At 46.9% G+C, this 15,174-nt stretch overlaps 2 protein-coding genes across 2 annotated transcripts; one reads left to right on the forward strand and one right to left on the reverse strand.

Annotated features, from left to right (window-relative positions):
• Nucleotides 1–4,905: 4,905 nt before the first annotated feature.
• F4812DRAFT_379391 (uncharacterized protein) lies at nucleotides 4,906–6,231 on the reverse strand. The gene is made up of 2 exons (XM_047932017.1): nucleotides 5,754–6,231; nucleotides 4,906–5,671 (listed from the first exon to the last, which is right to left on the reverse strand). The coding sequence occupies exons 1-2, from the start codon at nucleotides 5,911–5,913 to the stop codon at nucleotides 5,121–5,123; spliced, it is 711 nt and encodes a 236-aa protein (XP_047790161.1). The 5' UTR covers nucleotides 5,914–6,231; the 3' UTR covers nucleotides 4,906–5,120.
• Nucleotides 6,096–8,531, forward strand: F4812DRAFT_379562 (WD40 repeat-like protein). Its single transcript, XM_047932018.1, has 3 exons — nucleotides 6,096–6,794; nucleotides 6,941–8,277; nucleotides 8,340–8,531. Exons 1-2 carry the CDS (start codon nucleotides 6,550–6,552, stop codon nucleotides 8,133–8,135), a joined length of 1,440 nt encoding a protein of 479 aa, XP_047790162.1. The 5' UTR covers nucleotides 6,096–6,549; the 3' UTR covers nucleotides 8,136–8,277; nucleotides 8,340–8,531.
• The last annotated feature ends 6,643 nt before the right edge of the window (nucleotides 8,532–15,174 follow it).

Raw genomic sequence — 15,174 nt, forward strand, 5'->3', positions numbered from 1 at the left:
TATCAACAAGAATCCCATGTTCTAGGATTTAGCCAAGCATCGAATTTATACGATACGATTACCCAAGTCGTAGAAATACTCATCAAGGATAAGGATACCTACCTAAGTTATATTTCAGAAAGTAGGAATCACGTGGGTTTGGACGTTACCAGTTAAACTGAAGAGTGCTACACCAAGGTCCTTGCGGCCTCAGGGGTCCTCCCCGCCCTTCCAAAAACGCCCTTGACTTCTTCGCTGATTGGCCATCTTAGCGGCAAAAAGTCCGCCACCCAGGGGTATGTTTTGTATGTACAACCCCTCTATTGTAGATCCCTACGAGGGGAGGACTGGTAAGGCATGAATTCTGTTCGATCAGGCCTTGATGCGATATTTTGAGAATAGTATCAATGCCCAATGAGTTAGCGATAGTAGTAGCTTCGCGCTTTCAAATTTTTGATTTGACTGCACGATTTCACAGGCCCTTCTTTATTTTTCCCTCGCCCTCAATCAAATTACCATGCAAGGGGGGAATAGCAAAATAATGACATATCGCAAAAATCAGGTGTAAGCTGACGCGACGACGGGGTATAATACGCCATTCCTCCAACCGTCGCAAGGGACAGCCTCTCAAAAAGCACAATACAGGATCTGATCTGTCCGAGAAAGGCATATTACGTGCGCGTCTTTTTCTTTTCTGCCACACCATATCTTGTAACGTTAGGCTACCGAAGTACCGAAAGGAAAACAGAAAAAAAAATCCATTGGCTCCCTCTTCTCCCTCTCTACGAAGAAAAGACGGCAGAAGAATGTCGATCTGCTTAGCCCTGTCATGAGTTTTCCCATCGACCGCCAAGAGCGTTTTTTTCTTCAAGGTTTCTGGCAGTACCATGTAGTTACTGTTCCCAAAAGGGATCATTTAAATCCTATACCGCACATAAAGCCCCCAAAGTTGGCTTGTTTGCTTCAGCGGCATATCATATCAGAACTCCAACCCCCACGGGTTTACTGCCGAATATGGCATTCTCTTCGTCTTTTCCATTTGTGCTCCCACCTAGACGTGTGATTTTCTTCTTCTTCTCTCGGAGTTCCGAGTTTTAAGATATTATTACTAGTTAGGATGTTTCTGGTTGTGCCTGCGTCAATAGCTAACTCAACTTGCAGTTGGAGAGAGAAAAAGAGAGAGCATACCTCCTCGTCTAAAGTTACGCCTCGCTAGATCACTACATTAGGTACATACCTATCGTACGAAAGGACAAGCAAGCAAACAAACAGACAGGCATATCGTGCGTGGACTTGTAAAGACAGGACGGCAGTTCGCTTGTTTGTCCCGATATTCTGCGTCTTGTCCCGGCAACTAATGCAATGTAATGCAGCCACTAGCTGTTCCTCGAGTGCAATATCGTTCCCAGTAACCAGGTGGAATCGCGCTGCGAAACTCCTTTTGTACCATCAGCCCAGAATGTCGTCAATATGCGGTAATGTCCTTTTTGCTACCTGTTACCTACTCGTCTTTACTTTACCAACCTCATTTCCCAACATTAGAGGTACATACCTGTAATACGGAAATAAGCAATACGGAAATAATGCACATCTTGTTAATTTCCAACTCGCTTTTGAGGGCCGATTAGGTACTCAAGTTGGGTGATTAAACAGAGCAACTAATACGTGTTATAGGTGAGGATCCTTATTTTTCGATGGTAACCTGAACCCAACAAATGTTGTTGGATCTAGAAAATCCCACTTTACCCCACGATATACGCATCCATCCAAGTCAGAGCCTCTAGGTACCTATTAGTACTAGGAGTTGGAGGAGCCTTGTATACTACCGTATGTATTTGTCTATCCGTACCAGCAAGAGATGTTGCGGTTCACATCGGGATTGTCATTTTTCCATGTTAGGAATGGGGTTTTACGATTGCTTACACCTCCTTCGCCTTTAATTACCCTTATTCGGATATAGCGTATAAGCGTATCGACCTCCATACGGGAACCTGAGTGATGGCTGACCTCCTTCTCCCCCCCCCCTTTTTTTTTTTTTTTATTTCTTTTTTATTTCCTTTACTCTTTTCTTTTACGCGCCATCGATCTTGAAGGAGCTGACACGGGATAGTATCTAGGACCTAGGGTGGTAGTTTGTTTGCTTTCGTACAATATTGACAAGGTGTACATTAGGGCTGAGAGGTCATGTGTGTGCCCGTCCGATCATGAAACGACTCCGTGGGTTAGATCTGCCCGTCTGATATAATGATCTCGCAGGTGATTAGCAACCAACCCTCTTTTTGCGCCTATCGCATGGTGATTGTTGAATCCTACCCCATCTTCTCGTTCTTACTCTCATTCTCAGTCTCAGTCTCACTATCACTATCATGCCGTGCTCGGGTTCCGACAGACGGCTACTCCCTTGCTTCCTGGGCAATACACCAATAACCATCAGCTATTAGCCATTAGCATGGAATAGCCCGCGATCCTTTTTTTTGCGGCGCAGACTGTTTTAACCAAGAACACGGCAAGTTCGGAAGGTGTGGAAACCAATGGGCTGGATCCAAATATGGAGAAGCGAACGCTGATTGAGTCGGTATGAACCGATCTCCTTTTTTTTGTTCTTATATATATACATTTCCTTTTTTTCTGTGATAACGTTACCAATGTGTAACCAATTTGTATGGCGTGATGTTATTCGTTGCGTGCTTTAGATTAAGATAATGAGTTGTGAGTTATGAGTTACGAGTGATGAATGATGAGTTATGAATTATGAAGTATAGGAGGTACCTAGTTTTTTTGTTTTTTTTTACTGGATAAAGTTAAACCTATTGGGTTTGGATCTCGCCTAGCAAACCCAAATCCATATTATTGGGACACTCGCTACCTTGCCGGCCGGAGAGGGGAAGATGCTTACAGGTAGGTACCTAGGTACTGTCATCATGTCATGCCCTATTGCCGCAAATAACTAGACCGAGATGAGTAAAGCCGATTCTATTTGTACCCACGTATTCCTGTCAAACCCCAGGAAGAGCATGCAAGTCTGCAGAGGAGCCATGGTTCAAAAGTACCTGGGTATCTTGACCGGTGAAAAAAGCAATTAAGCTGGCCGGGGGGTTGGCTGGCCGATGGGTACCTGCAAAAATTAAGCTGGCAGGCCAAATGCGGAACATTGCGATTTGGTACCTAACCCAAGATTGCTTGTGTATTTTTTGTTGTTCTTTTTTTTTCCCTCTCTTTTGCTGGTCTGGTTACAGTTGGATTGGTACATACACCATACAAAGGGTACCTACTTCACACAACTCATATCACTTACACAACTTCTACCACTTCTACCACACCTTCAATTATATGTACTACATAACAATCAAAAGGCCCACAACAGGAAGACCTACATAATGCAGATGTAGTGATAATGACACCGTTGAGACATGCCATCAATCGTTGTTTCTTCTTGTTACCTGCCATTTCGTTGCCTCTAACCTGGTCCTTGGCTCCATCAATCAAATTGCCATACTTCTTAAAACATAAGTTGTCACCTAAATGTGGCCCTATCACGTAACTTACAGCAGGTTAAATATGTCGTATACCATATACCATCCCATACTTGGCTAGACACTTATTCTAACCGTACTATACCATTCCATTTTATACATAATTATCCACATTTTTATGTTTTGTAATACATTACCTAAAAGGCCACTGCAGATGTGATGCATCATTTTCTTTTAACTCCCCTCCAAAAATACCTACCTCTTACCTATCTACCTATAAGTCGCGAAACGCGTTGCGGTGTGTTTTATTATTATTTCCTACTCCATCTTCATTCCCTTCGCCCGTCCGCAACTCCCGTATTGGGAAGCCATGGCATGATTAACTAAAGAAGATGCCAATTCCAGCTTCGGGATTTGAAGAAACGGAGGACGGAGATAGGTCACGCTGTATGAAAAAATAATAATAATACCACCGCGGTCTGGCGCAGGGACTTGATTCAGGCCAATACCCAATCGCTTGCACCTGCACAGCTTACAGTGGCATCAGAGCGCGTCTTGGGTCTTGGAACACCCTCTGAAAAGGAGATCTACATTACGTCGCTGCTAGAATGTGAGCCACGGCTCAGTGGAATTTTATGACCTATCTCTTTTTTCTCTATTCATTTTTTTATTCCAGGTGTCTGCCGCTTCGCGTGTTCCCATCCCGTCCAAATTCGGCCAGTCAGCTATTTTCATACTGCTTGTTTTACAGTACGAGAATCTTCATTTTGACCCAACCGATAACTGATTCTATTATTTATTTGTATGGGGCTAAGGACGGGAAAGGGCCTCATTACATGCGGCCGCTGAAAGCGTCTCCGACCTGGCTCCGCGCGCACGTACATTACACATACACATACATACATTCATACCATCATACTCATATACCCACACGCACAAACGCAGGAGGGGTCCCATGTGACCACTAAAAGGATTCTTAAAGAAATTATTCAGCGGGAAAAAGGTTTATTCGCCAGATGCTCGGTCAGAATAAGCTCGAGATCATGTTATCCTTCGGATAGCCTTGCCAGACAGCCAGACAGTGAGACAGCTAGCACTGGCGTCAGCTCCAAAGGCGGCAATGAAGATCGTCCCAGCGATCTAGTTCAGTGATGCAGAATGCTACTCCGCACCGAAGACCCTTTAACCTTTTTTCCTGGTTCAAACGGTACTGGGCTTGGTCTCGGCTGTGTGGGTTTATTTCGCTGGGACGACACGACCAACTGGGCGAGTGGATACGCGCCCGTCAGCGGGATTCCTCTCATGCGACAGGACGAGACCTACCCAATGCATTACAAACGGAGACCCAAGACCTTTTCAACTCCGAATGAAAATCTAAGGAACCTACATACATCATACATATCGCTACGTAACCATCAGCCTTGCATTATTGAAAAAATAAAAATTGGGAAGCGAACCCTGTCAAGCATCGCTGCAACCCAAAGCCTCCGAGAAACATGCCGTCGGTCAGGTCCAACTAGGTACCAATGGATACCTATTTCGCCCTGACCCTTTTGGAGGAGTATTGTATTGTACCTGCGTACATAGCTGGGCTCCAGCTGAGAGGGACTTCCTCGATTCAGCTTTAATATTGCGCCACTAAGATTACTACTCCGCGATCTTTCAACATCATCGCCCCGTTACCGACGCCTTAAAATCCACAGTATCATAATAATGATCATTATTATCAGCAGCATTACCAGCATTACCGCCAACCCCTAGTTCTCCGTTCTTCCGTACTGTCACACCCTCGGTAAATACCAAGTCTCCCGTCTTGCCGAGCGCGCTGCGGCTCGCCTCCTCGAGCAGTATGCCAAAAGCGAGGAGCGCAGTCTCGTCCATACTGTGTTCGTCAATGCTCGAGTTTCCCGCTTCGCCTCCTTCTCTGGTCGCAGCAAGTGCCGCGTAGAAGTGGCTGGAGTAGCTGTGTATGGCCTTGAGCATGTCGCTATCGGGCAGTATGCCTCTGCCGCCGTCCCGCAACGCCTCGTGCGCGTGATAGATGTCCTTCTCGGCGAAGCGGACGGGCGCGCGGATGCGGCGAAAGAGGACTTCTTCTGGCGCGAGCGTGGGATCCCGACGGTAGTCTCGCGACGTCCGAGCGTGGTGAGACGGTATATCAAACTCGTCGGACTCGGACTCGGTCCCATCGCCTAGAGGAAGAGTCGTGGTAACTCGCCCTAGCAGCGCAGCCAGTTAACAACATATACCTACGTCGCCACAAAATATACCGTGAAAAGTGCAAAGTGCAAAATAACAAACCTGCTACCGCGTCGTAGACGTTGGCATTTCTTCTCCTGCGCTTCCGCTTTCGACCGTCTGTGGCACTAGCTTCGGTTCCGGTGTCTATAGCGTTATTATCATTATCTACTTCAGAGGGTGCTGTTGTGAAGCGCTTCTCTCTGGCGTTTCTTGATGCCATTCTTAAACGCGTAACATGATAGTATAGAACGTGTAGATTGCGAAGCTCTAAACCTATGCGCCAGACGATTGATAGTAGTGTACCTTAGGTAGTTTTGTGGTTCGTATTGTCATTTGCATTTCATTATAATTACCTGGGTAGGTGGTTGTTGAACATCCACTTCTTTTAATGTGCTAACACTATTAAAAAAAAAATTACCCAGGTATCTGCTAATTGCAGGTGAATATCTCGATAAACTTTTTTAGTATTGTAAAACCTTATTCTGAGTACGTGGCTGTTTGTACTTTGGAATTAGAGCTTGGCGGGGCCGCTAAAAGTTTAGAGCAATAGGTACTACGTAATTCTAGGTACCTAGAATTACATTTCGGTAAAATTACGTACCTAAGCCAGGCAATATTTCCATTATTTTTTTTATTTTTTTTAATATTCTTTCTCCCCGGCTTAGAACCGAAAATGCGGCTCTGAACTTAGCAACAACGAAACAACGACGTATCGACATTTACAAAATCTCCAATAGACATTTGCAATCACTTTCCTGTCATATATACCTAAACTTCCCTGTCATATATATAAAATATAGTATATTGATCTCATTCGCCCTTAACTTTAGACCTCACCACTCTTCAATCCTAATGAATGAATCAATTCCTTTTTGAACGTTCCATCGGGAGCCTTGGGCCTAACGTGTTCGCTAGGCTACAGACCACACAGCTCCTACACTCGTTTCGTCCTGCACCTGAATTCCGTTTTAATGGAGGTGAGAGAGGTACCGCTGTTAGAAATGATGAGGCAGGGTCAATAACCCCAGATCCCACTTCTACGCTATGGGCACATCAGGCTGGTGTTAACGCCTTAGCACTTGATCGCTTCGACGGTAGAATGTGAGTATCTAGCCCAAAAAGAAAAAGATAGATAGATACCTTAGGTACCTACCTAACCTACCTCCTATCTTTCTTTTGCATGTGATATTTCCTTTCTCTACCTCAGACCTCAGGTAGGTAGGTAGGCTAACGAATCACAAACTCAGTCTGGTATCAGGAGGGTTGGACGCTTCTATCAAGATATGGGACCTTGAACAATGCGGCAACCCCTCCAAGGCCCATACCTATACCCCTATCGCTAAGATCTCGCGTTCGGACCAAGCCCACAAGTTTGGCATCACGCATCTCTCTTTCTACCCCTTCGACTCCGCTGCTTTTCTCTCAACATCGTACGATCAGTCTCTCAAAGTGTGGGCTACCCAGAGGGCCGCAGTATCGGCCTCCTTTAATCTCGGTTTCAAAGCATATACGCACGCCATATCCCCAATCGCCTCACACCTGCTCGTCGCATGTGGAACGCAGCACCCTGCCGTGCGTCTGGTGGATCTGCGCTCTGGCTCTAATATCCAAATTCTAGCTTCTCACTCGGGCGCCATCCTGGCTACTGCGTGGTCGCCAAGGCACGAGCATATCCTCGCTACCGGGAGCGTTAACGGGACGGTCAAAATTTGGGATATCCGTCGGGCCGGTGGGGTCATTGGCATGTTAGATCATGAAGACAGTTTAGGGCTATATTACAACGGCCTTATAGATGCCAATGGCAAGCCAAGGTTTCGAGCGTCGGCGAGAGCGCACACTGCTCCTGTAAATGGTCTAACTTGGACCGACGATGGAGCGTACATCGTTTCGGCGGGTTATGACCGACGTATCCGCGTGTGGGATGCCGCTACCGGGAAGAATACGCTCGCAAGCTTTGGTCCGAACATCAAGAATAGCCAACTAGGAAGCGTTACCATGTTCACGTCGCCGGTGGGCCTAACGCATCCCGACAAAGAACTACTGTTCTGGCCGAACGAGACTGAGATTCTCGTTCTGGACCTGCACGACGGCCACGTGGTCACGAAGCTGCGAGGAACCGGTCCAACTGTAGCAGGTGTTCGATCAACCAGCGGTGCCCAACGTACCATCAAAAATCGAATCGCTAGCATAGTCTGGAGGGGAGCAGGTGGCGGCGGCAGCTCGAGCGGCGTCGTCATGGGCGGTAGCAACATGCCTGGTGCTATCTTTAGCGCTCACCTCGACGGCCAAATCAGAGCGTGGATACCCCGCCTAGAAGGCGACGATTACGAAGACGAGCAAGAGTCTCTGATAGACGAGGCCAGTGAGGAGAAGGCCAAGAAGCGGAAGGCCCTCGATGATGTCTTCAATGATTTAATGGGAAAGAAGATCACTTTCACATAGTACCGGCCCGACATAATAATTGAGGAGGAAAGGAGGGATATGCACTTATTGAAACTAGTCGATTTTCGCAATGATGATAATACATAGCACCAATAAGGAAGCTTTCAAAAGGGATTGGACAGATACTAATTTGCTGATTCGAGTAAGTCGATGCGATACGTACATGCACGACGACTTGGCTTATTAGACGAGCATGTGACCCAGACCTCTTCCTGAGACCGACCTATTGAACGGCCCAGCGAACCTTAACAAACATCATTCACCGCTGCTCTTGCAAGATCTACAATCGTTCTCGGTTCCCCCCTTCCGCTCCTACCATCACCACCAAAAGTGAGCTCACTTATTAGCAACAAAATTCTTCTCCACACTATAATAACTATAGCGGGACTGAGTCCATCGCTCTCTCTAGATATGTACCTACCCAAGGTAGCTAAACCTGAAAGGGAAGCTCTGAATGCAATGTAATGCAAAAAAACCAAATAAGACGGCTAGATCAACGAAGAGGAGAGGGGAAGAGAAGAGAAACTGCGAGGCAAAAGAGGTCTACCTACCTACCTACCTACCTTAGGTAGTCTTGCGGTACGAAAGCCCACATACTTAGGTAATAGTAACATGTTTTAATAGATAATCTACCTGTTATAGTTATTCTTACTAGGTAGCTAGGTACCTAAAGTAAACACGATCAACAGCCTTCGAGGAAAGACCAAGCAACGTTATTGGCTTCCAACCGTGAGTGGGATTTGTCTGGTTTGGTAGTTTGAGGGGCAACCAACCTACCTAGGCAAGGGCCAGTATGTGTCTCTGCGTGGTGGACAAAAATAGGATTAGGGATAGGCATATCCTTATCATTCATGCTTCTTCATTCATCCTTCGACGCACACACATGCGGATTCTAGGCCGCTTGGCGAGAGCATATTATAGGCTATCATGTATGCGGCAGGCATGCGTGACATTCGCTGGGGTCCTGGGCATACAATACACTACCAAAGGTATCAACAGACAGTCCCGGTCAACTAACGATATGGCCCTCCTCAACCACCCTATGTATTAGCGATTTTGAGACAGGCTTTCCTAAAACAATATAGGTGGAGATAATAAGAGTCTACGGCAGTTCAGTATGCCTTAGGTACCTAATGCCTTAGAGGTATGCACATGTCAAAACTGCGCAACCCTAGGAAGCTTTCCCAGGTTCAGATGAGACCAACTTGTGGCTCCCGTCTTTCAAACCATATATCTACCTCCTATATATTTCCATAACAGGTATACAATGCATCATGTGAAGAGCTAGGTTAAATCCTAGGTAGTTACCTAATCCTTGGAACAGAGAAAGAGAACGAGAGACAGATAAACTTACCTAAGAGTATCAGCGCATGTGATTCTCTCTGTGGAGCTCATAGGTTAGGGACCTGGTATTTCTAATACCGGATCGGTTGGTATACAACTGCCGATGATGATCTAATTATATGACTGATTCTATACAGTATCACTTCCCACATCGAGAAATACATACCTACCTAGGTATAGGTACCTACCTAACACTTGACACCGCATTTCGAGATTCAGATTATAATCTGCCTACCTACCTACCTACCTAATCCTCTTGCTGAGTCTCTTATAGTTGAGGGAAAAAGAGGAGAGAGAGAGAGAGAGAGAGAGGTTGGGGGGGAGGGGGGCTAACTATGTGATTTGACGGGTTATACCTAAGATGCCATAACTAGACCTACCCGATAGATAGTCGTATTACCTAATTCCTTGCTATACACGGGGCATATGTCTGCCTGGCCTGCCAAAAGGAAGCACGTCACGTCATCGTGGGCCTCGGGCTCGTAGCCGACTGGATAGGTATCCTGCGTGTGGCAGGTAAGACGGCTTACCTAGTAGGTACCTAGGTAACCTCGTAGATATCGAATAACACCTAATACCTACGACGAATAGGTAGGTAGGTTCTTCACAACCTAGTCGCTGTGTGAAGGCCATTGGCTTTTAGGATTCTGAGAGTGCGAAGATAGGCTTTGGCTTGTGCACGCTTGGTTGAGTTGTTATAGGGAGTCTTGCTTGTGCAACGGTCTATGTATTAGATGCAAATTGTATTGCATTGCATTATATTGTATTTGTTACTGCCTATTATGTCTATCCAATACGATTTTCTTAAAGTGGTAATATTTATAACGTATAAGAGCTGCGTGCTTTGAAGGTTTATGCTATCACTCAGTTCAGCATGAGGATGATCAGAAGATACATTGTATATCATCTACGTTAGGAGGTACCGACCTACCTCCCACTGTGGTTGAATAAACACTGTAAATATCCAAGCGTTAATATTAAATATTGCATCAAGAGTTCTCACAATAGGTCCAGTAAGAGAAAAGAAGTCAAGCATGCAAATTACACACCAAGAAATTAACCTCGTATGCATTCCTACCTAGCTACCTTAGGTACTCAGATAACAGCTACCTAACCTAACAGTTCGTTAAATTCCTTCCACATCACCACGTAGACAATGCCTCCACGTTCATATTATGCCCGAAAAAATAATAAAACATTATCATGAAAAAAGGGAGAAAAAAAAAAGAGAGAAACCGTGATCCTCATACATGTTTTCTTCGTACACATCGTGACAATACAATTCGAGAAGTAGCGTTTCGTCGTGACGAGAATCCTGGCCGTGGATTCTCATCTACGTAAGACGTAAGTAGACACAATGAAATGAAACGGAAACATGATCTCATTATCGTTACATGGATTCGAAAAATTCGTTAGGTATTTCGTTTTGTAATAGGCAGGTTTTTTTTCTTTCAATTTCGCCGTGTTTACTCCCTAGGACTTCCGTTATAGATATTCCTTTCTCTAAGAGAACAGCTTCTTGAAGGCCGCGCGGATGCCTCCACTCTTCTTCTTAGCCTCGGCCGCTTCAGCTGCCTCTCGAGCTCTCTGCCGCTCCCTTTGCCTTGACTGTCTGTGTTCGTCCTTCGTTGGCGAAGGAGGAGGAGGAGCGGCTTTCGAACTGGTAGACTCGACCGAGCCGCTGACCTTTGCTTCTGACCTTCGTCTCTTTGATGAGTCGTCATAAACATGTTCATGTTCATGTTCGTGACCGTGGTCGTGGTCGTGAGATCTATGGCTCCTCGGCCGCGGAATCTCCCCGGAGTCTCCTGCATGGGCCCTGCTCGATCTGCCAGTGTTGGTCCGTTTAAGGGGACCGGATTTCGACGGCTCTCTGAGCACTGGCGGAGGGACGTTGGTACTGTTGCTTCTGGTGCGAGGGGCATAATTCGATGTTATACTGCTTTCGCCATGCTTCACGTCGAAGAACCTCTTATTTGAAGATGAAGCACTGTCCTTCGCCGGGTATCTCTCGGAGTGAGACCGTTCCGAGTACCTTTCGGATTGGGGTCTCTCGGCGTACCTTTCCGTAAAGGATCTTTCGGGATATTTCTCGGGCTGAGACCTTTCGGAACGTCTTTCAGCGTGCGACTTCTCTGAGTGAGATGTACTGTGTCGCCTGGAGCTGCGGTGGGAAGAGTGCCGATCACTTGTTGGTGTCTCCGGGTCCTTGCCTCTACCTTCTTGTGCCCTCTCGTAAGCCTCACGAGCGGCGCGTCGTTCTTCCTTTCGCCGTTCATGAGCAGCTTGTTCTTCGGGGGTACGATGTCTGTGGTGACCTGAAGAACCAGTTGTACGCGAGCTTTCAACAGAGAAGCCGCTGTCTCTCTTGGACGATTGGGGAATCGAGCGATCAGAAGAAGACTTCACCGAGTGGTTGCTCTCGAGCCGGGTATTACGAGGCTGAAGGTGCTCGCCACTACCCTTACTATCCTTTGATCGGGAAGAATGGTGATGCTGATGGTGATGATGATGGCGCCGGTGCCTGTGACGTCGCTCGTCAGCGGATTTCTTTTCTTCGTCATCTGTAGACAGGTCAGCAACGGGCAATGAATGATCATTTTGGCCAACGCTCTGATTTCCTGCTACAAAATCTGACGAAGAAAAATAATCCGCTTCTTGCACATCCTTCTGAGTGGGCTCTAGCGTTCCACCTATATCATTCTCAACCTGGGCACTACCCAATAGAGAACTGGATGAAGGGCCAAGCTCCTGAGCTGCAGCATATAATATTACAGCAGTTGCTACCGCTTCCTCTACCTGCCTATAGGTTTGCCTGCGCCGCTTTCTGACACTCTTTGCCCGACCTAAGGCTTTTGCTTTGGAGTCTGTTGGGTCGGGAAGAATGATTCCTGGAGTTCTCGAACGAGGATCCAGATCAGCAATGTTGACAAAACTCCAACTTGGTTGAGAGCCAAAATCAAAGTCATCTTCAGTCTGAGTTCCTGAATGTACTAGAGATGGCCTAAGCGTTCGCTTGCTGTTCCTTTGCGGAATATGTATCTTCTCGACCACTGTAAATGATTCGGAGAGAGGTATGGTCGATGCTACGATCTCTGGCGACTCGGGTGCAATAACACGAGGGAAACCTGGGGACTCGGCGGCTTGCTGGGGGGAATCATTACGAATTACTTCGATTTCATGATCCGATTCGTCCTTGGTAGGTACAGACATGTCGACGCGGTCGGCTGACTTAGATAGTCTTTGGGGCGAAGTGGGCTCCCCGCTACCCTCATCTGGTAGAGAGATGATGGATTCCTCTAATTGGCCGATGTCTGTAGATACAGCTATTGGTTCAGATTCTTCTGGACTTTCTACGGGGGCCTCTCTCGAGTTAGGTGCCCGATTGGACGCTGCTGGCTCGTCTTCGTCCTTTACTAGGTGCCGCCGAGCGAGTTCACGGCCAAGAAATGAGAATGCCGTAGGCCTGAAAATTCCTGCTGTTATCATGCCTCCGTAATCCCTTGCGTTATCTGCGTCACCTGTTGGTTGTTTTACATCCGTCGGAACGGATGTAATATCAGACACCGTTGTTATATCTAATACCTCCGTCGTGTCGGGCGAAATGGATTCGGGTTCTTGGTGGGCCGAGGACTCTTTACTCAAATCTGGGCTGTATCCTAATGACCCTGAAGCGACAAGTCCTCTGTCCTCAGATTGAAACCCTTTCAATGAGGTTGAACGATCGTACTTCGTGTCTTTATCTGGTTCTTGAGATGAGAGTTCTTGGCTAGTCTCGAGGTCGACGTTGGAGATATCGACAAAGCTCGAATCATGGAATTGCTCGAGTGAATCATGATGAATGGAGGCTTCAGAAGCTGGAACGGATTGGTTTGAGCGAGTTTCTTGTCGTCTCTCACCAACCAGCTCCTCGATGTCACCGGATGAAGATTCATCGTCCGAAATATCCGCAGTAACTCTCGGATGACTTCTCGAATCGCTCCTAATACTAAGCCCAAGTTCTTCCAGTATTTCTGAAATAATACCTTCGTTATCTTGTGCTTGTGGAGAAGCTGCATCGTCAATCGGGGAAGGAATTCTTGCGCCTACTACGGATCGTGCTTTTAGAGACGCCTCCACGTCCCCATCAGAAATGTTCTGGTGTCCCGGTGATCGGTCACGCTTGGTTGTTTCGTGTACTTCCAAAGGCGAAACATGAGCGGATTCAATATACCCGCTTTGTTCGTTCGGCATACCAGGATGATTCTCGGTTAATGATTTGCGAGAGGTTTCAATCTCCTCCCAAGGCTCTGGAGATAGCTCGCGGGCAGCTAAGCTTCTTTCGAGCCGGATTGGTTCAGACACATCTGCAACATCTTCATCGTCCTCCTTCAAATCCTTCGCTCCCTCAACTGAAAACAAACGCTCTGTAAATGACTTGGGGGTATCATGAAAATCAATCGCTCCAACAACAGGGGTATCTCCTACAAAACTTGAAAACAATTGATCCTCACCTTTCGAGGCCTTCCGGACTGGCTCACCATCGGTCGGGATGGGCCCAACCGTGTCTTTGCTCTCATCATCACTCCGTATCTTCTTGACTTTGTCCTTCTCAGTTGCCCTGTCATTTTCTTTAGGCGCTTTCATAAGTTCCAGCCGTTTCTTAATGGCTCGCTCCACTAAAACAGCCTTGCCGCTGGTCGTTCGGGGCGCCTCTTCATCATCCTGGGTTTGATCTCTCATGATAGCATCACGAAGCGGCTCTTTTGGAACGACTTTTTCAGTCGGATGTACATTATTCTCTTTTCCTCGCGTTTGTTCCGGCACAGAAATTTCACTATGCGGCTGCTTGGCGGAATTTTCGGCTTCTTCGGATTTAGCTAAGGGTTGTCTAGCGGCTTTCTGATCTACCTTTTCGTCAGATGGGGGTGTCAAACCTTTAGTTATGATAGGTAAGTCGTCTCCCTCCGCTTCTGGAGCCGGTGCATCCTTGGACAAAGGCGTTTCGTCCACAGCAGCTACAGGACTGTCGTCTGTTGAGACTGCCCCAGCCTTTACAATCGCCTCGGCATTAGTAAGTTCACTGCTTTCTGTAGGTTGGACCTGCTCAGGTTCCGCCTTGACTTCTTCGATAGCTTTGTCGTCGCCATTCTTCGGTAGGTCCTTAGAAGCGAGAGGTACTGGTGTATCATCACATGAAACCTCCCGCTGTTCTACATTGTCAATAGCTTTATCCGTTGCGTGATCTTCAGATTTCCGAGCAAGGCCTTGTTTGGTACTGTCATCAGCAGGAGGCTCCGAGACCGTAGTAATGGATTGCGTAGTATCAGCAGAAGATGTGTTGGGCAAGCTTTCTGCCCCGTCAGAGATAGTTGGCTCCTTGATAGAGGATTCCGACAGAATAGCAACGATATCTTCACTCTGGCTGTCTTGTGTATGGACTACCTCTGGGTCCTCTGGAGTGGCCTTATTGTTGGCGCCAGTGGCATCTGTCTCTCTGTTCTCTGGTGGCTGATTTCGAGTAATAGCTTCATTCGATAACTCGGACTCTTGAGGAAGAACTTGGTCGCCAGTTGTAGAATCTGGCGGGAAAGTATCGGATCCTTCCTTGTTACCTTGGACGTTAATCACGTCTGTTCCTTCAACGGGGCTATCGGCATGGCTTTTAACCTCGCTCTTTTCGTTCGCTGGTGGCTCATCAGCTATGACAGTGCCG

Source organism: Daldinia caldariorum (assembly GCF_022478825.1).
Source record: "Daldinia caldariorum strain CBS 122874 unplaced genomic scaffold F4812scaffold_8, whole genome shotgun sequence".
NCBI classification, from domain to species: Eukaryota; Fungi; Ascomycota; class Sordariomycetes; order Xylariales; family Hypoxylaceae; genus Daldinia; species Daldinia caldariorum.